The sequence below is a fragment of the Macrotis lagotis genome, chromosome 6, assembly GCF_037893015.1.
Source record: "Macrotis lagotis isolate mMagLag1 chromosome 6, bilby.v1.9.chrom.fasta, whole genome shotgun sequence".
In the NCBI taxonomy this organism is placed as follows: domain Eukaryota; kingdom Metazoa; phylum Chordata; class Mammalia; order Peramelemorphia; family Peramelidae; genus Macrotis; species Macrotis lagotis.
Window position 1 is genome coordinate 55,373,500 of NC_133663.1, and position 27,630 is coordinate 55,401,129.

The window sequence follows — 27,630 nt, forward strand, 5'->3', positions numbered from 1 at the left end:
CTTTCTGTGCTGGAGACCAGATTGTATTCTCCTCAGATGTTCCAGGTCTCTCTGAGTTGGGGTCTTTCCCTTCCAGGAATTTTTCTATGGATCCACCTTTCCGCTGACCCTTCTTCATTATGCTAAGACCTTGAGTTGGGGGGGGCTGGTTCACCTGGGCTTGGGGTCTCTAAAGGCTTTACTGAGTGCAGTTTCTCTGGCTGGCCAGTAGGAGGTGCTGTTGCCCTCTCTGGAGTGTCTGTGACCTTGGCTGAGGCCTTCTCCCTTTGCCTGAAGGCAGGAGTTGGAACTATTGAATTCTTTTGCCTTCAGTCAATGGTGGGCTTTACCCTGGCCTGAGGTGATTCCTCAGCTGGGCTGGTTCTTCTGCTCACACACCTGGGCCTGAGGCAGAAATAATTTGCATTTGTTTGGGAAGAGACCTCAGTGCAATGGAAGCATGGACTCAGAGTTTCTCAGACCTGAGGAACCCAGGGATGGTGTCTGCTGTTCTCCTGCACCAGAACACTTCCCCCAGCCTGGTCCCCGAGCTCCAGGGGGACAGCCCCAACACCAGTGCCTCTGCTTCCCCGCGGCCCCAAGCCCCCTTCGTCCAGCCCCACCGCTGATCCAGCAGGTCCGGCTCTCCGGCCCTCAGACTCCCGGTTCCGATTCACCTGTTAATCTGGCTGATCCCAGGCTGCGTCTCCCTCGGAGCCCAGACTCACCCGCCGGTCCTCAGCCAAGGCTGCTGCGGGAGACGAATCCTGAGGTAGATTTTCCTCTCCTGGCTTTCCTTTCTGGGTTTCCTAGTTCGGCTTTCTTTTAAGAGGTTTGTTTCACATGATAGATGGGGAAGAGATGAGGAGACTTTAGAACTGTGCCTGTCTTCTCTCCGCCATCTTGGCTGGAAGTCTCCAAAAAAAGTTTTTTAAGGACCTTCCTTAGTTTTTTAATTACTCAGAGTTCAATTATCATTTAGAGATCATTCATTTACCTTGTAGTTGTTGTATATATGATTCTCTTGGTTCTGCTTATCTACCTCTGCACCAATTCACACAAATCTCCTGCTTCTGACTACGCAATAAAATTCCATTTTATCCATAGTTGTGGTTTTTTCCCCCTCCTGTTCTCCAATCAATAGGTGCCCACCTATTATTTTTCTCTGCTGCTGCTGCTATTACTACTACTACTACCACCACCACTACTACTACTACTACTACTACCACCACCACTACTGTTATTACTACTACTACAACTACTAATATTACCAATACACACACATCCACACAGAAATATTTTGGTCCACATTAGATCTCTGCTTCTGTCTTTGACTTCCTTTGGTCAGGGCACCAAGGGAGGATGGCAGTTGGACACAGACATTGAAGGCATTTTTCTTGCTTAATTCCAAGCTGGTTCCAAACCTGATTCCAATCATTCCAGAATGTTTGGACCACTTCACAGCTCCCTCAGCAGTATACTTGTGTCCTTGTCTAGCTACAGATCCTCCATCTCTGACTGTTCTCACATTTTGCCCTCTGCCAATTAACCAAATCAGTTTTTTTAAAGGATAGACATGTAAGAAGAAAGTAAGGCCAAGCAACAAGCAGATGTGCAAAAGGACAGCATGTTCCTATAATCTCTAAATCCCAGAATAGGTCAAGATCAGTGCTATGGTCAACAAAATCCATTGGGTTTGGGGTCTTCTTAGGAAGGGACAGTGGTGGGGAGAGAGGAGTGGTGGTTTATGTTAAGGACAAGAAGAGATAAGAATGATCTTGGGAAGGATGGGATGATAATACTAAATAACTGTGAATAAGACACATATGCTATTCAATTATTATTCTGCTTATGTTTTCTGTTCCAGGGAAAAACAATCTTGGGCCTGGGGAGGAGAAAACAAAAATGGTTTTATCAAGGAATAAAGTGAAGAAGTAAGGGCAAGAAAAGAAATGGACAGACAGACTCTAATTGCCCTAAATGAAATTTAGACCCCAGGCCTGGAAAAACTACTTCATAGGAGGTGAAATTACTGAGAAACTTTAGAGGCTTTGCAAGATTCCAGATGAATGACTTAGGACAGGAGGAAGGCAAAAAATGTCCCAATTTTCAAAACAGAGAAGAAAACAGAATTTGCAAACTATGATTGAGCTTGACTTTGATTCTGGATACCATCCTAGAATATATAGATATTTAAAGGAATGATTTCTGATCACTGAGAATGGGAAGCAATCATCACTTAACAGCAACCTGGCATCAAGAATAGGCTATGCCAGGCTAACTTCATTTTCTTTTTTTTTGATAGGGTAACTGGTAGCTCAGACGACCACTGGAGCTACTGCATATCTGGGTTTCAGCAAAGTCTCTTATCCTTGTGAATAAAATGGGGAAATTAGGGGAACTCAGATTTGACTGAATAAGTAAAACTAAACAATAGTCACTAAAGAACGGGAGGTCTCTAGAGGGATGCTCCAGGGATTGGTCCCTAGCCTTTGTTTTAGTCAGCATTTTTATCTTTGCTTTGGAAGGAATTATAACCAATTCCATTTTTTATGCTCATAAAATCTTCAGATGACACAAAACAGAAACAAATGGGTAACACTGAATCTGATTAGAAGCAAGATCTAAAAAGAACCTGATGGACCAGGATGACATGTCTAATAAAGTAAGAATGAAATTTAATTTAAAAAATGTAGTAGAGGGACAGCTAGGTGGTACAGTGAATAGAGCACTGCCCTTGGAGTCAGAAGGACCTGAGTTCAAATCTGACCACAGACACTTAATAATTACCTAGCTGTGTGACCTTAGGTAGGTCACTTAATCCTATTGCCTTGCAAAAATCCAAAGTAAAATAAAATAAAAAAATAAAAATGTAGTAGAGTTCCATTCTCGCATTCTAAAATTACAATTGAATCTAAGGAACAGAATTCCTCTCTTAAAAAATTATGGGAATCTCATTATGAGCCAACAGAATCATAGTGATATTTACATGTTTTGCTAATCTATATTATCTCATTTGATCCTCATAAAAACTCTTTGAGGAAGGTCCATACATATTATCCCCATTTTACAAATGAAGAAACTGAGCCTAAAAGAGGTTAAAGCAATGCAGCCAGAGTCACACAGCTAGTACATGTCTGAGGCAGGATTAGAACTCAGGTTAGAATGACTTTATGACCAATAGGCAAAAATAAATTAAGAGCAAGGCTAAGGCTGGTGAACTGCCTTTAGAAAAACACAGGGTCCAGGACTGAGAGTTCCTAGTTCTGTTTTCCTGTGCCCTAAATAGGCCAATCTGTAGTATCATTTTCAGTTCTGGGCACCATATTTAGGAGTTAAGCAAATAAGGATGGTGAGGACCAGAGAATATGTTGAAATATGAAAAGTAGTTGAAGGTAATTGTGTGTGTTACCTGAAGAAGGAAAATATAAGGGCTGTATAGAACAATCTTCATTATCTTAAAAGATAGAGGGATTAAATCTACCCTATTTTGCCCCAAAGGGAGCAATAAGCAGAGAGAGACTCATCATAAAAGAAAAAAAAAATTCCTACCAATGTGCTGTATCCAAAAATAGCATATGCTGCCTCTGGCTTTGTGGTATTTGCCTTTTGTTGGTTCTCACCAGAAGGCTGCATGATGACTTTTGGGGGATGCTGTAGAGGGAATGGGTTGCTATGGAGGAAATGACCTCTGAGCTCCCTTCTATCTACTCTAATGAAAAGTCACTGTTTCTGAAGTTAGAGGAGCTGAGGGTAAATCCTGCCTTTTTTTTTTAGCCAGCTATACGACTTAGGCACTATCACTCTCTGGGCTTCACTTGGCTCATCTCTAAGATTTCAGGAACCTTCCAGTTTTGAATCTCTGATCCTAATGCTGTGATTCCATAATGCACAAAGTATATTGATTTGGATAAGGTTTTCTCAGGGTCAGCAGCACTATACTACTTGGAGAACTGCTGCCCTACCGCAGCAATCCTGGGAGAGAAGTAGGAGGAATTCTTTCATAGAATCATAGGACCATAGTTTTGAAGGTGGAAAGAATGTACCTCTAGTCTAAAAATCCTCATTTTATAGGTAAGAAAACTATGACCCAAGAAGTCACACAGTTTTCTCAGATCTTGAGGTGTGGGAGTTTTCATCTCAAAGCTGAATTGTGGTTATAGGAATGTCACTGTGAGTTTCATAGAAAATTCCATTCTTGCTTGGGTCCATATTATTATTTTGCTGACTTTGGGGAAACTGACTTTCAGCTAATGTGTATTCCTTGGCAACCTATTCTTCTTCCCCTCCTGAAGTATATAGATTTTTCTTGAACAGTGGCTCTATCTGTAACTGAAATCCTAAGGAGACCTGCCACTTCAAATGGATCTCTGAAAAGCACTGCCCATTTAGCTTCCCTCCTTCTTCTTTGTTTCCTGGAGGCTTCATTCATCTCTTATATAAAGGAAGAAGAATGAGGCCAAGTCAAGCTAGGATCTTTTTACAAACTCTGCTTTATCCTTTCCCTATATTTTAGCTAGAAGACTATTGCGTTCACAACCTGATATGGACGAGTAAAGAAAGATCCAGTTTGTGTCAATGGACTAAGAAGGATGTACAGTTCTAAAACTTCTTTAAATGCTATAAAACATTGCTTTGCCATAACCCTGTGTTATGATCAAAGTGGTATTTATAGTCAGGGCTAGTCTTAAGTGTCTACTATATACAACTACTGATAAATGGTCTCATGGGTCAGGACACTAAAGCCTATGTCACCTAAATTCCAAAAGTTTCTCCGAGCAAGTCCATATCATGTCAAAATGTAGAATTATTGGACATGGGAACAAAATGAGGACAAATCGCAAAATTGTCCAAGCTGCCAATGTAACAACGTTATGTCATCTTGTCAAGAAATGATGTGGAAGAATAGATAAAACATTAATTAAGAGGTGTATTCTAACTCCCCAACTCCTTGACTTTCCCTTCAATGAATGACTTTTTTAAAAAGAAAAATGATCATCACTGTGCTCTTGATTCATGCCTACAGTGTGACAATAAGAACAAATAAAATCCACACATCAAAAGCAACTGTACACTCATAATTAGAAAGTGCTTTCTATTCTTCAGGCCATCACTGGTTAGTTTACTTATTTAACAAATAATTCTTATTGTCTCATCACAAAGCATGAATTGTGTTTAAAATTATTTTGAGTGGAAACTTCTTGAAGCTAGAGATTGTTATCTTTTTGTTCTTGTACTCCTGGCAGTTGACACATTCTCCAATATTCAAATGGGTCTGTGTTTCCATCAACTAGGAAGATTCATTCATTCAACAATGCAGACTGCAAGGGGGCAGTTAGGTGGCACAGTGAATAGAGTAAGGGCCCTGGAGTCAGGAGGACCTGAGTTCAAATCCAACCTCAGACACTTAATAATGACCTAGCTGTGTGGCCTTGGGCAAGCCACTTAACCCCATTGCCTTGCAAAAACCTTAAAAAAAAAAACAATGCAGACTGCAAGCTCTTGCACTTGCTCATTCTGCGTGACTCCTGTCCAGGATGGTCACCTTGGGGGTTCACCCAACGAGCAGGAGGCCTTCCTCATTTTCTCCTAATGTTGCATGGTTACCAGAGGGACATCTTGGTTGCCCATCTGTCAGTCCTCAGCCTTCTTGGATATACAACTGCCCACTTTGTGATTTTTTTGTTTTTCAGTTGTGTGTCCAAAGTTTTGTAACCCTGTTTGGGGGTTTTTTGGTAAGGAATTTAAAGTGGTTTGCCATTTTCTGCTCCAGCTTGTTTTATAGATGAGTCTATATTTAATTCTTCAAAGACTATTACATTCATTGTCTTCACAGCAATATTAGTAGAAAAATTATTAAAAAGTTATATTAAAATATTAAAAAGATGAGCTGTGGCTTTCATAATCTTAAGAGTCATTAAATCTTAAGTTTCCTTAAAAAATCCAGATCACTCTCTTCTCTTTTTCAACTCTGGGTCCCCCCCAAACACATGTCAAAGTATGTTGTATCTGAACAATAGATATGTTTCCTCACTTAGTTTTTCCGTGGATGATGAGAATAAACTCTGTTGAATGATTACAGATCTCCATTGAGAGGTTTTTTCATTGTTTCAGAGCTCGATGTGATCAAAACACTATCATAGAGTATCTAAAAGGACCTCAGCCACAGGAAATCCTTCTTAGCCTTGGATTCTGCTCTAAAGCTTCCCCAACACTTTTGGTGAGCATACTTCTCCCTCATTTGCTGTCTGTGATCAGAGGGGCTGTCAAATGGGGCTATTTCTATTGTCTTGACTGTCAAGGAATCTTGAATGATTTTGATGAATGAATGAGAGACCCCTTGTGGAAAAGATGATACAAAGCACCATTTTGGTCTACCAAAGCAAATATAATTTTTTCATAATCAACAAGCAGTAAGTACAGTGGAGTCTTAAATTCTTTAGCTCTTTCAGTTATAACAATAACCACAATGGTCAGTTGTAAAATGTTAAAAGCTGTTGCCTTCTGTCAAATATCACTTATCAAAGTCAGATTGTTCTCTATGAATGCTCTCATTGAAGATTCTCTCAATCCCAATGTGAAGATGACTTTCATGTGTTGATGGAAGAGTAGATATATGATAGTTGCCAGTTACTGATGCATTTAGTTACCTTTTTTCAGCATTAAGGTCCAAGATTTTTCTCCACATTTTTGGTTATCTTCCTCTCCTACTGATCTTTCCTACTGTCCTCACAACTGTATGGACAGTCCTCCTTGGTTTACACTGTGCCCAAGTCAGCCGACTCTTTATCTTTGTTCTCTTTAGTAATATTTCCACTTTTCCTATTACCTCATTGAAGACTGGGTAAGTCCAAGTATGATGGTATCCCTACTGACTGTGAAGGAAAAGACAGTTTATTATAATAAATTTTGCAAATATCTTCTTTTTTCTTTGTACTTCCATTTTATCCTTAAATAACCCTGGGATGTTTTTACTTAGCTGAATGTTTTGCTAAACTTGATTTAAATTGGTTATTACCTTCCAGTGATTTTTGTTTTATAGATGATAGTTCTAAGGTAGTAATTGTTCACCAACCTTCTTTATGAGATTTTTACAGACAGACTTCTATATATCTCGTGTTGTTTATGGTAGCCTTCTGTCTGGCAATTGCCAGAAGAGTTTTACTAAGGCTCTTCTGAGCTTGTTTGGTCTCCTGATTATGGACATTGATTTACACTGGTTTGATTTTTGTATAAAATTATTTTAATTGATATCAAATGTCATTTCTGTTGTTCATTTTCTATTTTGAAGGTCAATTACATGTTCTGGATGAAATGATTTCAATTGTACTTTATATTTCTCTCATTATTATTCTTTCTTGCTTTCTTTCTAGTTCTAATCATAGCTCTGATAAGTTGATGGTCTGACTCTACACAGATAGTCAACCACTAGAAATTCACAATTTAAAAAGGAAAAGAGACAACTGATGAAAGTTGGCATTTCCCAATCTAGCACCATGATTCCAAGTTTCAGCATCTTCAGGTATCATCTTTACCTGATTGCTAAAATATAACATATTTTAGATATTTAATCATATTATTTGATGTTCACTATATTCAGTGACTACCAATTTTTTTTAAAAAAGGAAGGTGTGAAGTTTCTAGTATATACAACTTTTTGGCCTCGTTCATTTTTTTTTTTTTTTAGGTTTTTGCAAGGCAATGGGGTTAAGTGGCTTGCCCAAGGCCACACAGCTAGATAATTATTAAGTGTCTCTGAGGCCGGATTTGAACTCAGGTACTCCTGACTCCACGGCTGGTGCTCTATCCACTCTGCCACCTAGCTGCCCCTCACTCATTTTTTTTAAATGCTGAATCATACTCTCCCATATATTTCTCTCTATCCTCACCTTTCCGTTTTTTTCATGAGATCACCAAGTATCTTAGTGTATATTGATTTAATTTTGAGTATATTAGGTTCTTCTAATATTTTTTCTTTTCAACCTTAGCAATTAATGTTGATACAAAAGCTACTATTATATTCAGAGTGATTTTTTTTGTAAAAATACTTCTCATCATTAATACTGCAATATATAATGATCAAATATCACACAAAATCATGTTTCTTGGTGCTTTGGGAAACTTGACAGAATCCACTCCACCAATTCCTTTTTTTTTTTTTGTCTCTTGGAGTAAGCCAGCCTTCCATTTAGTTACAAGTTCTTTCTTCTGGTTTCATTTAAAGCAAAAATGTCAAGATTAATGAGATTCAGCTTCTCTGGCACTATTTCCCCTTGTTAGTCATTGGACAAGAATCTCAAATGAAGAAATGGTCAAATGAAAGTTCATAGATGATCTAAAAATGACATGATTCTTGATATCTGCCAGCCCCCTTGCCTACCATCTCAACAATATCACAGCAAAGAGAAAAAATACCTACATGAGACTGGTGACTATTTTATGTTTTAATTTGTTTTATAGATGCTAAGGTCAATGAAACCATCACCAAGGGTCCAAACTGCTCTCCCCATTTGGCTGGTGGATCCTTACTACCCTGGTCTGCTTAGGCCAAAATCAAAGCCTTTTCATCATGGAGGAACCTGCCAGAGTCTACAGTCCTCTGGAACTTGCTTTTGAGTATGATAAGACATCAGAGTAAAACTTTGTGGAAAACTTGATGAATAGGAAGAACTTGAAAACACTTGTTGAAAGATTCTTTTCTTTTTCTCATTTTGTCCTTTTTTTATAAAAAAGAAAAGGGGTATCATGTTAATATCTCTCCCCCTCACAAACTTAACCTTCATACCAACTGTCAAAATAGTGTTTTGAATGCCTAGTCTGGCCATGTCCTTTACCTGCTTCATCACCTTCAGCAGATTCTCATGACCACTAGAATAAAATACCATCTATCTCTTTAATGCTTTAAAGATTCTCCAATCCCTATCCCACAGATCTATCTTTGGTTCTTTCTCCTTTGCCTTCCATAACCAAAAAGTCACTAAGTTCTATAGCCTCAGTTTCAACATCTGTAAAATGGGGATAAATAACAACAATACCATGGGCATGATACCAAGATCAGTGATTTAAAGTGTTATATCATGGGGGCAATCTGCATGATTCTACAACTGAGATTCAACTTCCCACCTCTGCTTCCTCTTCCCTTTCCTAATATTTTCATTCAGAGCTCTCAAGGCATTTCCTTTAGACAACCGAAAGTCTCCTGACTGATCATATTGCTAGTCTCTCTCTCTACCACACCTGAAAATCCATCACACACAATAATACCAGATTAAGCTTCCTAGCACATATCCCTGTTAAAAAATTTTCAATTTTTTGAATAGTCAAAAGTCCTTTAAGGGGACCCTGCAGTTTCTGATTTGTGAGCTTTTGCCTATGAGTTCCCTATACCTGCAATACCCTTCCTTTACTATTTTTACTTGTTGAAATTATCCTTCAAGGTCAAGCTCAAATGCCATTTTTTGACACACCACCCACTTTCCACACATACCATCAGCTACATCAAACTGAGTAATGATCAAAAAAGTCGATGAGAAGCCTCAGTAAGTGGTTTATTCTACCCAAATGCTGAACCCAAAGTAAGCCAAGAGTCCATGGACAATAGGAAAGCCTCCCCTTTCCCTCATGAGCAAAGCTAGTAACCTTCCAAGGTAACCAGAGTCAAGATGAGTAAGAGTCTGCAAGGATCCGTGGCCAGAGGGACATGAGCAGAAGGGTCTCCTGAGAAAGTGGTAATGAGAACAATCCTCTGTTGAAGTTCTGGGTTGTGGCAACAGGTAGAGACCAGAATGGCCCCTTGGAGCTCAGAGACGCTTCAAGAATGCAGAGAATGAGATCAATGGATTCAAGCTCAAATCTTGGTTTTGTTCTTTGCCGTTTGTGTGACCAAGGACAAGGGTTTGAATGTCTCTGAATCTCATTTCCTTATTTGAAAAAATATCAAAATTAGACCAGATGACCCTAAAGTCCCTCCTTATGATAATCTGTATGTGGAAATCAGCCTTGCAACTTGAAATTCTATGAACTCATGTATTATTTTTCAGTAAATCAGCTCTGATTCTGGGCTATAAGTTTCAAAAGGGCAAGGACTCTGTCTAATTCTTTTCTGCATCCCCAACAGAGATCCACACAAGGTCCTTAAAACACAGTCAGTAAATGTTTGTTGAGTATATGAATAAATTTGTGTGCCTTGTTTTGTCTCCACTAGGAGTAGGGATCTTTGCCTCCTCCTAAATACTTGGTACAACGCTTTGAATGTGTTGGGATTATTGTTGTTCAGTCATTTTTCAGTCATGTCTGACTGTGACCCCATTAAGGTCTTCTTGCCAAAGACACTGCAGTGGTTTGTCATCTCCTTCAGTTTGGTTTACCTATGAGGAAACTGAGGCAAGCAGGGTTAAGTGACTTGTAGAGGGTCACACAGCTAGGACGTGTTTGAGGTCAGATTTGAACTCACTAAGAGGTGGTCTTGAGTGTAGTAGGCATTTAATAAAAATCTGCTGAATGAATTTACAGGTAAGACAAGTTAACATCTTATCCCACAATCAGCCACTGTCTGAGGCTGCAATCAAGTTAGGACCTGCCCCAAATACAAGTAGCAAATGGAAAAGCTCAGAAAGTTAATGAATTTGTTTTTCCAAGTAGCTCCAGTGAAACCTTAGATAGAAATGTCAGTCCTAGCGCAGATGGAGATGGCTCCAGAACGATGAGAACAAGGTAGTCTGGGGCATCTCTGTGCTCGTGGAAATAAAATTGTATTAGAAATAACTTCCAGTAAAAAAAGTCATTTCCTCAACGTTCTGGGTCCTCTCAAAGACACGTACAGTCTTTCAAAGATATCCTAAAATGGTCATTGATTTACTTTTCCCCCCCAAGGATCCATCAGAAAGCCATCACCTGAAACACACAGTCTGCCCATCAAACAGGTAAAAAGAGGAGTAGGAGGCTCCTCCCATACGCCCCTCACCCCCACATCCCTCCCTGCCCCGCAGTAGCCTGGCACTGTTAGTAGTAGTTAGTTGTAGGCACTGTTCCAACCTGGCCCACCAGATCTGGCTCACAACACACTTGAGCCCATGGCAAGGCTGGTGAGGGGTCTAGTGCCCTCTGGTGACACTTTGCTTAGTTAACACTTGTATCCAGGGGAGAAAAGTGAGGTAGTTTAGGGCTGAAGGGAACCTTGCCACTTGGGACTCTTGGGGCAAACCACATTGCCATGATGGGTCTCGGTTTCCTCATCTGTAAAATGTGAAGCATTGGACTTGATGATTTCTTAGGATTCCTCCGATTTCTAAAGATTCTTCCATGATCGAAGGTCATCACCTTGTCCCCTCATTTTACAGACCGAGAAAACAAGGCCCACAGATTAAAGTGGCTTAACCATCGTGAAATGTGGAGTTAATAACAGAGCTGGCCCCTTGACCCTCTCTCTACCTGGGTGGCTAATCATTGAGGCCACACTGTCCTATGCTTATTTCCTGATTTATATTTCCTTGGCAAGTCTTTGACAAAAGATTTGAAGAAAAACCAATCCATTGTAGGACCTGTCCATTAAAACTGCTGAATGACTTCCAACCCAGAAAAAGGACAAGATTCTCCTGGCAAGCTAAGCAACTCCCTTCTCCAGGTAGGAACAGTGTCAATCCTATTACTTTTCCCTCCAGTAAGAAATTTGAAAGTTTAAAAGTAATTTTTTTTAAAAGATTCAAGACAAGCCCCTGGATGTAATACAGTCAGAGGATTTGAGTTCATCTCCAAGTTGTGCTCCTGGCTCTCCCCCTTGTGACTGTGGGCATGTCACATCACAGTTTCATCATCTATAGAAGAGCTCCGGTCCTTCCAAACTCTACATTCTATGATCCTTCTATTGGGTAATGATTTGTTGTTGTTCAGTCATTTTCAATAACATCAGATTCTTTGTGATCTCATTTGGGATTTTCTTAGCAGAGATATCAGAATACTTTGCTATTTCCTTTCTCTCTCATTTTCCAGATGAAGAAACTGAGGTGAACAGTGATAAGTGACTTCCAGGGTCACACCGGTAAAAGGGCAAATTTGAACTCTGAGCTTATATTGTTCTTTCCTCTTCTTAGACCTGATGGAGCTGAAAACTTCCCTGACTTGGGAGGTGAGCCTAGGTAAGCTTATGCTAAAGGGGAGATAGATGGGGGATCTGGGTTGTTGTGATGCTGAGTTACTACGATGAACAGTGGGCATTTAGGAACTAGGAATAGAGCAATCGCTGTTCTATGAACCCACTTTTTTTAAATCCAATTTTCAGTTTCAAATTTTCTCCTTCCATTGAGAAGGGAAGAAACACAAAACCTATTACAAATATGAAATCATGCAAAATAAATAACTTCAATAGTCATATTTCCCCTCATTTACCTCAAAAAAAAAGAAAAGAGAGAGAGAAATATGCTTCAATCTGCACACAGAGTTCATCAGTTATCTCTTTGAAGGTGGATAGCACTTTTTACCATGAGTCTCTTGGAATTGTTGGGGAGAGTAGCCAAGTCTTTTCCAGGCTATCATCTTTACGATATTCTCCTGGTTCTGTTCATTTCACTTTGTGCCAGTTCAAGACATCCCAGGTTTTTCCTGAAACCACCCCCTTCATCTTTTCTTACAACACAATAGTAGTACTCCATCACAATCATAGATCAAAACTCATTCAACCATTCTCTAAGTGATGGGCATTCCCTTGTCCATTAATTGGGGAATGGCTTAACAAACTGTGGTATATGTATGTCATGGAACGCTACTGTTCTATTAGAAACCAGGAGGGATGGGAATTCAGGGAAGCCTGGAGGGATTTGCATGAACTGATGCTGAGTGAGATGAGCAGAACCAGAAGAACATTGTACACCCTAACAGCAACATGGGAGTGATGTTCAACCTTGAGGGACTTGCTCATTCCATCTGTGCAACAACCAGGGACAATTTTGGGGTATCTGCAATGGAGAATACCATCTGTATCCAGAGAAAGAATTGTGGAGTTTGAACAAAGACCAAAGACTATTACCTTCAATTTAGGGGGAAAAAAAACATATTATCTTATTATGTAACTTTGCTATCTCTCTTTTATCTTATTTTTTCCTTAAGAATATGATTTCTCTCAACACATTCAATTTTGATCATTAGCATGGAAACAATGTAAAGACTATCAGACTACCTTCTGTGGGTGGGGTAGGGAAGCGAGATTGAGGGAAAAAATTGTAAAATTAAAAAAACAATAAAAAAAATGATGGGCATTCCCTCAGTTTTCAATTCTTTGTTACCACAAAAGGAGCTGCTATAAATATTTTAGTGTCCATAGGTCATTTTCTTTTTTCTTTTATCTCTTTAGAAGTGTTATTGGAGGGTCAATTAGGTATGCATGGGTTTTTTGGGTCTTTGTTTTGGACATAGTTCCAAACTGCTCTCCAGGATTTCAGAATTAGCCACAGCTGCACCAACAATGCATCAGTGGGCCTAGCTTCTCATAGTCCCTCCCCCAATATCTCTTAGTGTCCACTCTTTAAGAACTGTAAGAAAGCTATAAAAATTTTTTTTCTCTCTCCCACTTCCCCACCAGTACCTATTTTCTCAATAATTGGGTACCACATGGAACATACTTCTGATTTATACTGACTTTGTTTTTATCCACATAAATATATAAGTAACCATGAAATATCATGTACTTTGGTCTCATCTCTGGAGGATGAACTGTGAAGCCTTTGGCTATCTGACTACGCAAAATTTAACAGACCATGAGGTTTCCTTTCCAGCTTGGTACAGGAAGGAAATAAGCATTGATTTAGTGACTACTCTTGTGTCAGACACTTTTTACAAATATTATTTCACATATTTTTAAAATACCTCACATATATTTACAAATATATTTTTAAAATAGCTTACATATATTCACAAATATATTTTAAAATATTATCTCACATATATTTATAAATGTATTTTTAAAATAGCTTCTCACATATATTTACAAATATATTTTAAAATATTAACAAATATTATCTCACATGATCTTCACAACAGCCTTAGCTCCATTTTTCAGATGAGGAAACTGAGGCAAGCAGACATTCAATGATCATAAAACAGATATAACAGGATTCTGCTAAAATCCAGGTAACCTATAGCCACAGTATTGTCCTTATTCACCATTCTAGTAATCCTGTCAAAAAAAAGGAAATGTCTGGTGGGCTCTGAGGAAACCATGCTGGCTCTCTGTGGCTCACTAGTCATTGCTTTAATGATATCTTCGAAGACTTTGCCAGGAAATAAAGACAAGTTCACTGTTGTAGAGTTTACAAGTTCCTTTCTCTTTAAAACAAAACAAAACAAAACAAAGCAAATCGGAACAAACTGTGCCCTTGCAGCCCCTCTCCTGGTCTCCATGACCCAGCAGTTATGTTCTTTCCTATTCTATTCTAATCTCTGTACTTTAAGTGATCTGGAATGAGGTCCATATACGTTCAGTGACTCAGATTCATCAAAGATGAACTGGGGCTCTCCTGTTAGCTTACTACTGGCTTATCTTATGGTATCTTCCTTTTAAAGTGTCATCATTTTGAAAATACACATTAAAATAATAATTTAAGTTTAAAATAAATAATAATACTAATAGTAAATGAATCGAACTTATAAAATATTAAAAACAACAAAAATCAAGGGGATGTTTCCTGAAAAGACATACACCCACTTTTGGCTTCAAAAGGGCCCCAGTACTGGGTCACTTTGGGCAAAGAAAAGACTTGGTTCTCTCTGCAGTAACATCCTATGATCTCCAACCACTTTGATTGGAAGAAAGCAGAGGCCTAAGCAGCCTCAGCACTAATGCTTTCATTCTGGAAGAAAAATGGTGAATTATTCCTCAGATTGGGGACATGGAGCCATTCTAATGGGGCTGAAGACCAAAGACCCCTGAAACTTGAGGTGGTCCAATGGAATGAGCACTCGTCTTGCGAGTCAGAAAGACCTGAGTTTAAATCCAGCCTTAGACACCTACCCGCTGTGCCACCCTGAGTAAGTCACTAAACCCCATTTGTCTCAGTTTCCTCATCTGTCAAATGAGTTGAAGAAAGGAAAGGCAAATCTCTCAATATCTCTGCCAAGAAAACTCCAAATGGGGTCATGGTGAGTCGAATATGATGGGAAAATGACTGAACAACACATGGTAGCAGATGGCCTTGAAAATAAATGAGTTAATTAGTATCATTTTGCTTAATTCTGATAGAAAGGGGGTAGCTTCCCTTCTTGTAAAGATGAATAATAAACACCAGTCATTGGAGGCAAAAGAATCAGGGTCAATCAATGATAAGGTTGTTTGTTAACAGAAACATCAGAGACTTATAATATCCAACCCTAACACTAAGTGCTTTTGTGAATGTGAGAAAGTTACAGTGTTTGTGTGGTTTATTCATAGGGTAAAGACATAGGAATACCCTGACCATAAGAAGTGGAGAGCTGGAGGCTGTTTTAATCACAGATCAAAAGGGATCAACACTGTTGATTAAAATCTAAATTCTAGATCTGTAAAGAAAACTTTTTATAAAACCTCCTTGTCAAAATGGGCAGATCTCCACCAGAGAGGGCCCCAACGCCAACCACCAGAGGAGCTACCAACAGTATCTCATAGGAGTGTTTGTCTTCACAAATAGGTGCAAAATAATATATCATTAGTTTATTATTATTATTATTATTATTATTATTATTATTATTACCTTTTGAAATCTGTGAGATGTTTGAGAGAGCCTGGCAATGTCTTCAAGATCCAGGTAAGAGACAATATGTAGGAGCAGAGGGTCAGAGAGTCGCTCCAGGTAATCATATTTACCTTTGCACAGATTGATGACGTACTGCAGAACTTTGGAACCGAATACTAAGGCGATTTGGACTGTAATTCAAACAACAGGCATGATTAAGAGGTGCTGCCCTCTCCACATAGAGGGCGGCTGCTGCCGCCTCCCTCCTGATGCAGGTAAGGCACCAGCTCAAAGATGCTTCTCTGGGCCTGGTGCTAGGTTACAGGGAGTCCCCTTTGTCCTTTGCTCAGTTGCCGAGGTGACGGAGGCCGTGTATCACTAAGCATCTCTGGAGTGCTGAGAGCCAGGGAAAATCTTCTCTCCCACTACAAGAACAAAGGCTCCCTCCCAGCCAAACCCTTTCCCTGTCAGGCCTGGAGTTGGGAAGATCTGAATTCAAATTCCTAGTTGTCTGGCAAGTCACCCAAACTGTCTGCCTCAGTTTCCCTATCTGTAAATTAGAGATGATAGCACCTACTTAGGAGAAATGTTGTGAGGGTCAAATAGAGATTTGTAGCACATAAGCAAAATACATTATGATCATATATAAATCATATATAAATAGTTTAATGCCTGTAATCAAATCAACCTTCCACAATTAGACATGTTAATAATCCACGGGGCAGGTGGGGCTTCTCCTTAAATACTCAGAATCTGTGACTGAATGGGAGAGCAGCCTCCCACAGCACAGCAGGCCAGAGCCCAGCCTGGCCTTGGCAGATGGCCTTGGGGAGTCTAGTATATGGCTCAGGAGCCCACCCTCTGGGTTTGAGTCTTTCCAAAATCCTCCAAGTTTGGGATTTTTTTTTTTATGTTTTTTGCAAGGCAATGGGGTTAAGTGGCTTGCTCAAGGCCACGCAGCTAGGCAATTATTAAGTGTCTGAGGCCGGATTTGAATTCAGGTCCTCCTGACTCTAGGACCAGTACTCTATCCATTGTGCCATCTAGCTGACCCCAAGTTCGTTTTTAAAAGATGATTGGGGCAGTTAGGTGGCAAAGTGTATAGAGCATTGGCTCTGGAGTCAGGTCTCGAGTTCAAATTTGGCCTCAGACACTTAATTACCTAGCTGCGTGGCCCTGGGCAAGTCACTTAACCCCATTTGCCTTACAAAAAAAACAAAAAAGAAAGGCTGTTTTTCCCTTGGCTCATTCCCACATTTCTCACCCTGTTTTTTCTGAAGTCAGGGAAGAGGAATTGATAAAGGAGGGACTTGGGGCAGCTAGGTGGCACAGTGGATAGAGCACCAGCCTTGGAGTCAGGAGTACCTGAGCTCAAATTCGACCCCAGACACTTAATCATTACCTAGTTGTGTGGCCTTGGAAATAAATAGATAAATAAGTGAATGAATGAATGAATAAATAAATAAATAAAAGAGGGACTTTTACAGGGGACCCTCCCATCCCCATGGGCTTCAAGAGGATTACTCATCCTGGTAGAATCTAAATTCCTTGAAGCCAGAGAATTTTTTTGGTATTTCTAGACAATGCTTAATAAAAGTTTATTAAATAGAATTAAACTGACTCTCCAGAATGAAGTCAGAGGAAAGAAAAAGAATCAATGAACATGTAAACAGCTTTCTGCCACCCTTTTCTGCTTCTGCTTCTGCTCCTCCCCTTGATACTCCTTCATCCTCAATGATCTGAGCATGACGACACCAACAATATTTTGATACCATTTTTCTTAGCAACAACTATTTTATCATGGAAAAAAACACTGTACTTGAATCCAGTTTCAAAGCCTGGCTATGGGACCAGGAGCAAGTTATTTTACCATCTATGTCGTAATTTCCTAATCTGGAAAATGAGAATAACTGAATGGCATCCCTCCTGGAGTGGCTTTGATAACTACATGAAATACCTTGCATGAAACACCTGCAGACAGCAATGCACCATAATGATTATTATTGCTACCATTATGAAGTAGTGTCCAAAGCCACTTATTTTCACTTCTGAAATTCAAAGGTACTTTGAACCTGTTCTCTCCCCTTCCAATTTTTCCCTCCTTTCCACTCTATTATCTGCACCCCTACAGAGAGATTTCCTGCAGAATCAAGATTCTAGGCCCACTATTATGTAATAGTGGTTTTCTAGAAAGTTGGTTTTCCTGCAAAAGTCAATGCTACCTCAGGGCACAATGGGAAAGTGATTTTCCTAGGGAAAACTTCAACAGAACAATGGGAATATTTGCTTAAGCAAAGTTAACTTGCTGCAATCAATTTCTGTTAATATTTTACCTTTTTCTCTGATTACTTCACCCCACCCTTCTGCCTAAGGCTGCTAAACCTGACTTCATATTGTATATCTTCATTAACCTCCGAAATTTGAATACTTTCAGAAATTTCCTAAGTTGACAAAACCCTTCATTGATTTCATGTCTTCTCAAAATATTGCAGAAATATTCCAGCTTTGCTCTAACTTGGTGAAGCTTTACTTCATAGCACTAAGATTCTGGGTTTCTCTTTGGAATGTGTCTTTTCTCTTTCATTTGCAAGAATTAAAGAAATGGTTTGATTAAGCAAATTCTGGCTCAATTCTTTGATATTTCCCTAACTGCATTGCCATGATTAAGTCATAGCTTTCCTTAAATAAACTGTCAGTGACTCCCCATACCTGATCTTAACTTTTTGACTGTTCAGCTTAGGCTAATGCTTCATATATGCTGGGATACACAGAATCACAGGATTTTATGATGTAAGGGACTAAAGAGATCATTTGTCCAAAGTCAGTGGATTTCTTTTCTTTATTGTTGTTCAGTTGTGTATGATTCTTCATGACCCCATTTTGGGGTTTTCTTTTTTATTTTCTTTTTTTTGGCAAATGGAGTTATGTGACTTGCCCAGAATCACACAGCTAATAAAATGTTAAATTTCTGAGGTCAGAATTGGACTTATGTCCTACTGTCATTGGGACTGGTTCGCTATCCACTGTAACATCTAGCTGCCCCACTCCCTCCTCATTTGGGGTTTTCTGGGGTGCTTTTGCCATTTCTTTCTCCTCATTTTACCAATGAGAAAATTGAGGCAAGCAAGGTAAAGTGACTTGCCCAGGGTCACACCCCTAGGAAGGATCTGAAACTGGATTTGAACTCAGGAAGAAGAATCTTGGTCACTTTGTCCACAGTCTATCCACTATGGCACCATGTAGCTGCCCCATGGAATTTTCTTCCTCTTCTAAAAGACTATTAAGTTAGGATTATCTGAGGGATAGTGCAGAAGTACAGTAAAAAAGAATAAATATACACAGATTTAGTGCATATGCACATCTTCTTAGAGCATGGGAGTTCTATGCTCTTATATCATTCACTCCTAATTTCATATTGATAACTTGAAGGAAACACAATATGCAGAAAGAATGTATTATGCAAATTTTTCTTGCATTGTGACTTGACACTACTCCTCATCCCCAGAAAGAACCTTTATTATATGACTTGGGTCTAGATCCAAGATATCTGGTTCCTCTTAAGATGCTTTGTGTTGGTGGTGGTATTGCTGCAACTAATTTTGCAGTCTGGCTATTTCATTAGGAACTTATCGCATTTTCTCCAAAGGTTTTGATCAAAGGCATCGTGCTTTCTTAGGTACAATTTCAAATTTGTGTCCACCTTTCTTTCCTGCGGAGGGTCAAGGCCAGGGTCAGGACCCAATCAGAACAACAGCTGTAGCAACAACAAAAAATGATCGCTGACACTCACATGTCACAGTGGGGTTGACACGCATTAGCTCAGCCCATCCTGGCCACAGTCTGGGGAGGGCAGTACCATAACTGTTGTGATTTTACAGAGAAGGAAACTGAGATTTGAGGGAGGTCAGCTCATTTGCTCCTGCAAGATGACTGGTGGCACCAGAGGCAAGTCTCCCCCCAATTCCAGCCTGATCACTCCTCCTATTATTCTATTCTGCCCTCAGTAAAAGCTACTCAAATTCCATGTGCCTCAGTTTACTTTCCTGTAAGATGAGGAGGCTGGGCCAGATGAGTTCCAACTCTCTTAGCTGAAAATCAATCATCTACTAAACTGGGGAAATTCACATTGAATTTAATATTTTTTCCAGTGTCTAAGAACTCCCCCAATGTACCAGAAATAGTTAATAAAGGGGGTATTTGATTTATCCATGGTGACACACAGAGTATCAGAAGCTGGTGAAGAGTGTCTAATAAGGAGATGACATAGGTATTTCTATGGAGATTTTAAATGGATTTTAGGATATGAGAAGGGAACATTTATTTTAAAAGACATGAACAAACATGAAGTTTCAAATTTACTAAGAAGAATTTTTAGAAATATTGTATATGAAACCTTTGGACCATATAATATTATGTTATATAGTATATAAACTTATATTATCTGTTTATTTAAAACCATACATTAAGCTGTAAATTTAAATTGTTTATGCTGATTTTTAAAAGTAATAAAACACACTTGTTTGTTTTTGAATCCCCTTTGAACTTTTTTGGATATTCTAAACTTTGTTGCAATTATTATTGCTATTTTTGTTAAAATATTACTATTTTTATTATTTTTTGCCAGATGTGATTTTAATTCATGTAGGAACTTTTTGTTGAAAAACATCTATACTTGTGATGGAAAATGCCATCTGCATCTAGAGAAAGAACTAAGATGGCTGAATGGAGATTAAAGCAAACTTTTTTTTGTTTTTTCTTTCTTGTGGTTTCCCCCCCTTTTTTTCTGATTCTTTTTCACATGAATAATTTGGATATATGTTTGACATGACTGTGCATGTATAACCTATATCAGATTCTTGGGAGAACCATTTGGAACTCAAAATTTTACAAAAATAACTATTGAAAACTATATATGTAATTAGGAAAAATAATACTATTAAGTGAAAAAAGAGAAAAAACTTTCGCAATGTACATAAGAACCTTCTCTAAAATTTTTTACTCAACATAAGCATATAACAGAGGCTTAAGAAATGTTTACTGACTGACAATGATTGATCGTCAGAGTTACTTCTGACAGCAAGAAGTGACTTACCTAAGGTCACCCAGCCCAGAAAAGAATGGAATAGTTGGGGGACTGTAGGTCTAGACTCTTGCCTATGTTGTCACACAATTGATTTCTGAGTTGGTTTTGGTGATTTATTTATTTATTTTTTGTTTTTTTAGAAAGATTTTATTGATTTTGAGTTTTACAATTTTCTCCCCATTCTTGCTTTCCTCCCCCCACCCCCCACAGAAGGCATTCTGTTACTTTACATTGGTTCCATGGTATACATTGATCGCAGTTGAATGTGATGACAGAGAAATCACAGGTGATTTATTTTTTTACCTTTGTTAGGCTGCGTATAAGAAAGGCATGTATTTGAAACAAATGCTATGGACTGGGAAAAGTAAAGTTCTGATTTTGCAATAGCTTCCTCTCTTCCCAAACTAGGAAGAAATAAGACTCACAGGATTTTTGCAAGGATTGTTACATAAAAATTAAAGACATTCCCCAAAAGAGAGTAATAATAATAGCTAACATTTATATAGAGCTAAGTGCTAAGCATTTCACAATAATTATTGTAATTATATTTATTTTATAGATTACAAATGCATAATATGTCACATAAAACAATTATATATATATATAATAATTATTTCTTTTGATCCTCCCAACAGCCCTGGAGTTTCTATTATACTCATTCTGCAGTTGAGAAAATTCAAATAGAGATTAAATGACTCTGGCAGGATCAAAGTGATAGTGTATGAGGCTGGATTTGAACTCAGGTCTTCCTGACTCCAGACTCAGCACTCTATCTACTGAACCACTTAGTTGCCCAGGTATAGCCACTGCATGACTCCAGTAATGAAAATGAGAACAATAAAACTCAAGTTTTGTGTATAATTGAAATGAACAATTTCAGTCTTGGAAAGCTGACAATAAAATACATCTCCCTCTAAGGGAAGAGATAGAAAACTAAGGGTGTAGATTTGGTTTCTGCTGCCATATATACGCAATATACTTTGAATGTTTTTCTTTGTCACATGGGAGGGTTCAATTGGAGTCTAGATGATGGTGGTAAGGGGAGATGACTTGTGTGTAAACAAATAGCAACAATAAAGCAATTTAAAAAAATGTTTATGGCAAAAGTTTTCTTTATCAATCTTTTTTCTTCACATTTTACTCTGTATGTACTGCCTTTTTATTGTGAAAGCACTTAATTTTTATATATTTTTATTTAATGAAAGTAATCACGCATCTTTATTTGTTGAATAGTTGAAAATTTTCTACCTCTTTCATAACTTTAATTGATCCATTTGGAATTTATTATAGTATTTGGTATAAGATTAAAACTTAATCTCCTTACTTAGCATGCTGTTATTTTCTTCCTGAATAATAAATTCCTTTTCCTGTGGTTTTATGATCTTGGATTTATAAAACTTAATTTATTTGAATGCACTGAATAGAGCACTGGCCCTGGAGTCAGGGGTACCTATGTTCAAATCTGGCCTCAGACACTTAATAATTGTCTAACTGTATGACCTTGGGCAAGTCACTTAACCCCATTTGCCTTAAATACAAATTTTAAAAAACTGTGCATACCCTTTGATCCAGCAATATCACTACTCTCCCAAAGAGGTCATAAAAAAGAGAGAGGGACCTACATGTGCAAAAAATATTTAGAGCAACCCTTTTGATGGAGGCAAAATATTGGAAATTAGGAAATTTCCATCAATTAGGAATGGCTGAACAAGCAATGGTAGATGAATGTAATGGAACCCTGTTGTACAATAAGAAATGATAAGCAGACGGATTTCAGAAAAAACCTGAAAAGTCTTGGATGAACTGATACAAAGTGAAATAAGCAGAACTCCAAAACCACTGTATCAGCAATATTGAGTGATAACCAACCGTGAATGACTCTTCTCAGCAACACAATGATCTAAGACAAGGACAAAGGATTCACCAAGGAAAATGCTAGCCACATCCAGATAAAGAACAGAAGAACTCTGAAGGCAAATTGAAGCTTTATTTTCATTCGTGTTTTTTTTTCCTGTTGATCTAGTTCTTCTTTAAGAGCATGACTAATATGGAAATGTTTACAAGTGCATATGTATCAAATTGTCTAATACTTTTGGAAAAGGGGAGGTAAGGGAGAGAGAGGGAGAAAAATTTGGAACTCAAAATCTTGTAAAAATGAATGCTAAAAATTGTTTTGTCATGAAAGTGGAGAAAAAATAAAATGCTTTTTAAAAATGTAATTCTATGGAATTTCACTTATTGGTACTGATTTTCATTGGCACTGAATTCTAAGTATAGTTTAGTTGAAGTGCTTAGAATTTTAGTTGTAGAGCTGAAAGAGATAGTAGTAGTTCCTCTCTTAATTATACCGATTCAACCTAGCCATGTGCATTGACTCTTTCCAATTATTTAATTCTTCCTTTAATTCTGTAAAAACTGTTTTATAATTGTATATATAAAGGTCTTATGTGTCTTGATAGGTTTCCAAAATATTTGTTTTTATATGTTGTTTTTTTATGAATGCTTTATATGTTGTTTATATGTTGCTTTTAAAATGACCATTGCCCTTTCTACTAATCTCTTCTGATTTGTGAGAAACAAAGGGAAATATTGATGATTTAAAAGTTCCCAAGAGAGACTGTAAATGTATGATGGGATCTTGCTTCTTGTTGGGATATAGAGAAATTTCTGTGTTAATAGTCAGAGCCTCTATATTGACCAAACCCCTTTCCCTTTATCCTATTTCAATTTTTTTCTGTAATTAAATTTATTTAGCAAATTGGCTAAAGTTATTTATTATTTTGACCAATTTCTTTGCTGTATTGGATGTGGCTTTTTACATAACAATAACCTATACATAGATATTTAATATACTCTTTACCTTGACTCGTTCCCTTCATTTGTTTTTCTTGACTTGCTGCTAGGGCAGCCTTGCCCTAGCCATGTGCTTCTTAGGAAATAATCTGATCTTTTTTCCATCACAAATAGGAGGGAACTTCTTGGAAAAGATTCAGGTTGGGTCATTTGGCATTTGGAGGGGATGAGGAAGACTGAGTCTAAGTCATATACAGCTATGCTAAATATTCTGTTGTTAGGACCAGCCATTCTTAGGACCACCTTCAATTTACACCTTGGGAATTAACAGGAAAATTAATTGAATTCATAAACATTTTTTTTACCAACTATGTACATAACACTATTCAGTGCTGTATTTAAGGCAAGAAAAACTTAATTTTATGCAAACATGGGTTGATTCAAAGCCAGAAACGTCAGAAAACTGGAGGTGGCTTCCCTCCAGCTCTTCCCAGCTCTACCCCTCCCACAGGCCCGGAGCATGCAGTAATCAGCTTCCACCAATCACAAGTCTTAGGCAAATAAGCTTTGATTCAGGGATTCCACATCCTGTAATCTACTGAAACCTGTTTTGTCACTGTCTCTTGGAATCCTATTTCCTAAGGGGTTTGCCTTTTTTTCCTATTAAATGAAGTCTTTCTCCAGCCACCAGACAGATATCAGGAAGTTTAAATAAACAAGTTATGCACAATGATGGGGATTTAGATGTTGTAACTTACTTAATAAAATGTTTTCATATTAAAACTCCTACCCCCTCGCAAATATCTCTAGTTTATAATATCAACTGACTGAAGCTTTCAGTAAAATGTGGATTACTTGCAGATGCCCACACAAATTGTACTGATTCTATGGGAATACGTGAAAGTTAGATAAGAATGGGATGTAGTTCTGGCATTGACTGTGGCTGATGCTGTTGGGGACTCAGCTTCATCAGAAATCAGATGATGGGCTAAATGATCTTTTGTATTCCTTCCACCTCTAATATCACAACCTAATTACTACCTTTAATCTGTTCTTCTAAAAATGTATTGATATATTTTATTTTGACCCAAAAGATATTTCTGAGAAAATGAGCAAACACATACTCCTAACATAGCAATCCTTGAAAAAGTTGGTTTATTGGGGCCAACATGGTAGCACAGTGGATAGAGGTTCAGCCCTGGGGTCAGGAGGATCTAAGTTCAATTCCAAGCTCAGAGTGTTGATACTTACTAGTCATGTGACCTCGGATAAGTTACTAATCCCATTTGCCTTGTCTCCCCCCCAAAATTAGCTTACTGACTTTTTTTTAAGGCAATGGGGTTAAGTGGCTTGCCCAAGGCCACACAGCTAGGTAATAATAATTACCTAGTGTAATAAGTGTCTGAGATGGGTTTGAATTCAGGTACTCCTGACTCCAACACCAGTGCTCTATCCGCTGCACCATCTAGCCGTCCCAGCTTATTGACTCTTAACAGAAAGAAGGATTAACCTTGATACCATTGCAGTAACTCTGAATATTAGATCTGACCAGAGTTTGTTGCCTCTCAATGCTGACTTTATTTACATCATTGTGCTCACTGAATATTTTCCCAAAAGAATATTTGATTAGGAATATGTTCCAAAGATAAATTATTATATGATATATTTTTATATAGAAATAGAAGATATACTTTATATATGCAAAATATAGATTAAATTTGATACATATTTTTAAAGAAAAAGGAAGCCAGAAAGAAACTTATAAATCATAAGGATTTATGGAAGAGACTAGAATGAATAGCAAAATAGTGTAGAGATATATACTCTCTGTTAGAATCAAAACTAAGAAGAAAAGGTGTCACATTTTAACTCTGAGACTTACTGAGTGACTGTGAGCTAGTTATTCCTCTTAACCTCTCTCAGTTTCTTTATCTGCAAAACGGGAATGGTAAGATCTCGCAGAGTTATTATGAGGTTCAAATAAGGCAAGGCATGTAAAGTACTTTGCAAACTTGAAAGCAGCATATGTCAGTTATTATTAGAAATCTCTAATGATTAATAAAAATCACTAATAAGTTCAACATGTGGGAAGATTCTATTTTAAGAAATGACAAGATTCAAAATATCAGTAAAAAAAAAAAGATAGTTAATATATCCAGATTCCTTGAGGAATCAAAGATTCAGTAAGGTTTTTGATTATGCTTTCTAATAATGCTGTCAAGCTATTTTTTAAACTTAAGAAACTCATTTTTAATAAAGCATTAAAGCCAAAGCTACATATAAGTAACATAACCCTGATCCTCTTATAATTATGTAGATCTGGGCTTTTGAACTTTTAGCTATGTTGTCTTAATAAAAAGAGATATATGCGGTTTTCTGTTTCCAAAATTAGCCAAAATTCTATTCTTTAAAAAAATATATCACCATGGATGAAGCTAGGAGGGATAGCTAACACACAAGAAGACAGAGCAGTGATGTCAGACTAACTTCATTTCCTTTTTTTCCAGGATTACTAAACTACTGAGAGGAGTGCATTAGATCTAATTTACCTGGACTTTAGCAATACTTTTGATCAAAGTAACTCATATTATCATGGAGAAGATGGAGAAATGGATACAACCAATGCAATCAGACAGATTCCAAACTCATTGGATGGCTGGAGAAAGAGTTCAACTTCAGTGCAGAAATCCTTAGGCCCTGTGTCGGTTAACATTTTTCATTGGTGACTTGGAATATGGGCAGAGAAAATATGTTCATCAAATTTGCAAGTGATACCAAGCTAGGAGGGATAATTAATACATAAGATGACAGAATGAAGATCTAAGAAATGTTTTTGACATTGATAAGATGAAATCCAATAGAGAGAAATGTAAAATCCTAACTTGGGTACTGAAAAAAAAAATCAGCATCACAAGTATTAGATGGGGGAAACATGATTAGATGGCAATTGTTCTGAAGCTTTAAGAACTACAGACTCGGGGCGGCTAGGTGGTGCAGTGGATAAAGTACCGGCCCTGGAATCAGGAGTACCTGGGTTCAAATCCAGTCTTAAACACTTAGTGATTTACCTGGGTCAACAAAGTGAAGTAGCTGCCAAAATATTAAATTAAGGTAGTCTTGGTCTACAAGAAGGTAGGAGGGTACTAGGAATACCCTAGGAAGGAGGGTAATAATCCCGTTGTCCTCGGCCCTCATCAAACTTCATGTGAATGTTAATAATGCTTCATTCTGGGCCCCAGAGCTAAAGGATATTGATAAGCTGTAGAGTATACAGGGAAAGACAATCAGCATAGTGAAGAACTCCGACTCCATGTCACATAAATGTAAACTGAGGGAACTGGGAATATTTAGTTTGGAGAGTCCTTGAGAAGGAGGTTTCCAGTGTGTTGGATGGATCCTCTGGGGAGGGACAAGAGTAGCATGAGATGAGAAGGGGTGGATAATGTGAACCAGTGGAGACTCTGCCCAAACCAAGGAGAACACAGCTTCTCTAATATATTCTTTTTAAAATATAATCCAATTGACTCTTCTTAATAATAACCACTATTAATGCAGCACTTGATATAACATGAAAGGCAACTAAGTGGTGCAGTGGACCACTTCCTGGAGTCAGGAAAGCCTAGGTTGAAATCCAATTTTAGATATTGTAGGATCCTGGACAAATCCCTTAATCGTGTTTGCCTCCGTTTCCCCATCTGTAAAATGAACTGGAGAAGGAAATGGCAAACCAGTCCTATATCTCTGCCAAGAAAACCCCAAATGGGGTCACAAAGAATCAGATGGCTGAAATGACTCAACAACAATACAGCGCTTTAAAGTTCTTTACAAATACTATCTCATTTCATCCTAAGTCTAGGAGGTAGGGACTACTATTATCTTCATTTCAAGGTAAGGAAACTGAGTCAGACAGATTAAAAGAGACATGCCAAGGGTCACAGAGATACTAAGTATTTGAGCTGTATTTGAATTTAGTTTCTTCCTCACCCCAGATCCAGTGGTGTATCTACTATACATCCAAGATGCCTTGTCAAACCATTATTTAATGAAAATGACCAGGCTCCATGTACCACTCTTATA

General features: G+C 38.1%; 1 protein-coding gene and 1 long non-coding RNA gene across 2 annotated transcripts in view; one reads left to right on the plus strand and one right to left on the minus strand.

The window, feature by feature from the left end:
• FBXO36 (F-box protein 36) overlaps positions 1–27,630 on the minus strand; it is a 97,911-nt gene that overhangs the window by 2,222 nt on the left and 68,059 nt on the right. Inside the window, exon 3 of the mRNA XM_074191207.1 lies at positions 15,696–15,868. Coding sequence (XP_074047308.1) covers positions 15,696–15,868 — 173 coding nt within the window. The remainder of the gene's footprint in view (positions 1–15,695; positions 15,869–27,630) is intronic.
• LOC141490857 (uncharacterized) lies at positions 10,921–27,530 on the plus strand. Its single transcript, XR_012469374.1, has 5 exons — positions 10,921–11,602; positions 11,679–11,846; positions 11,968–12,113; positions 15,819–15,952; positions 26,061–27,530. It is a non-coding gene; the product is annotated as an uncharacterized LOC141490857 (long non-coding RNA).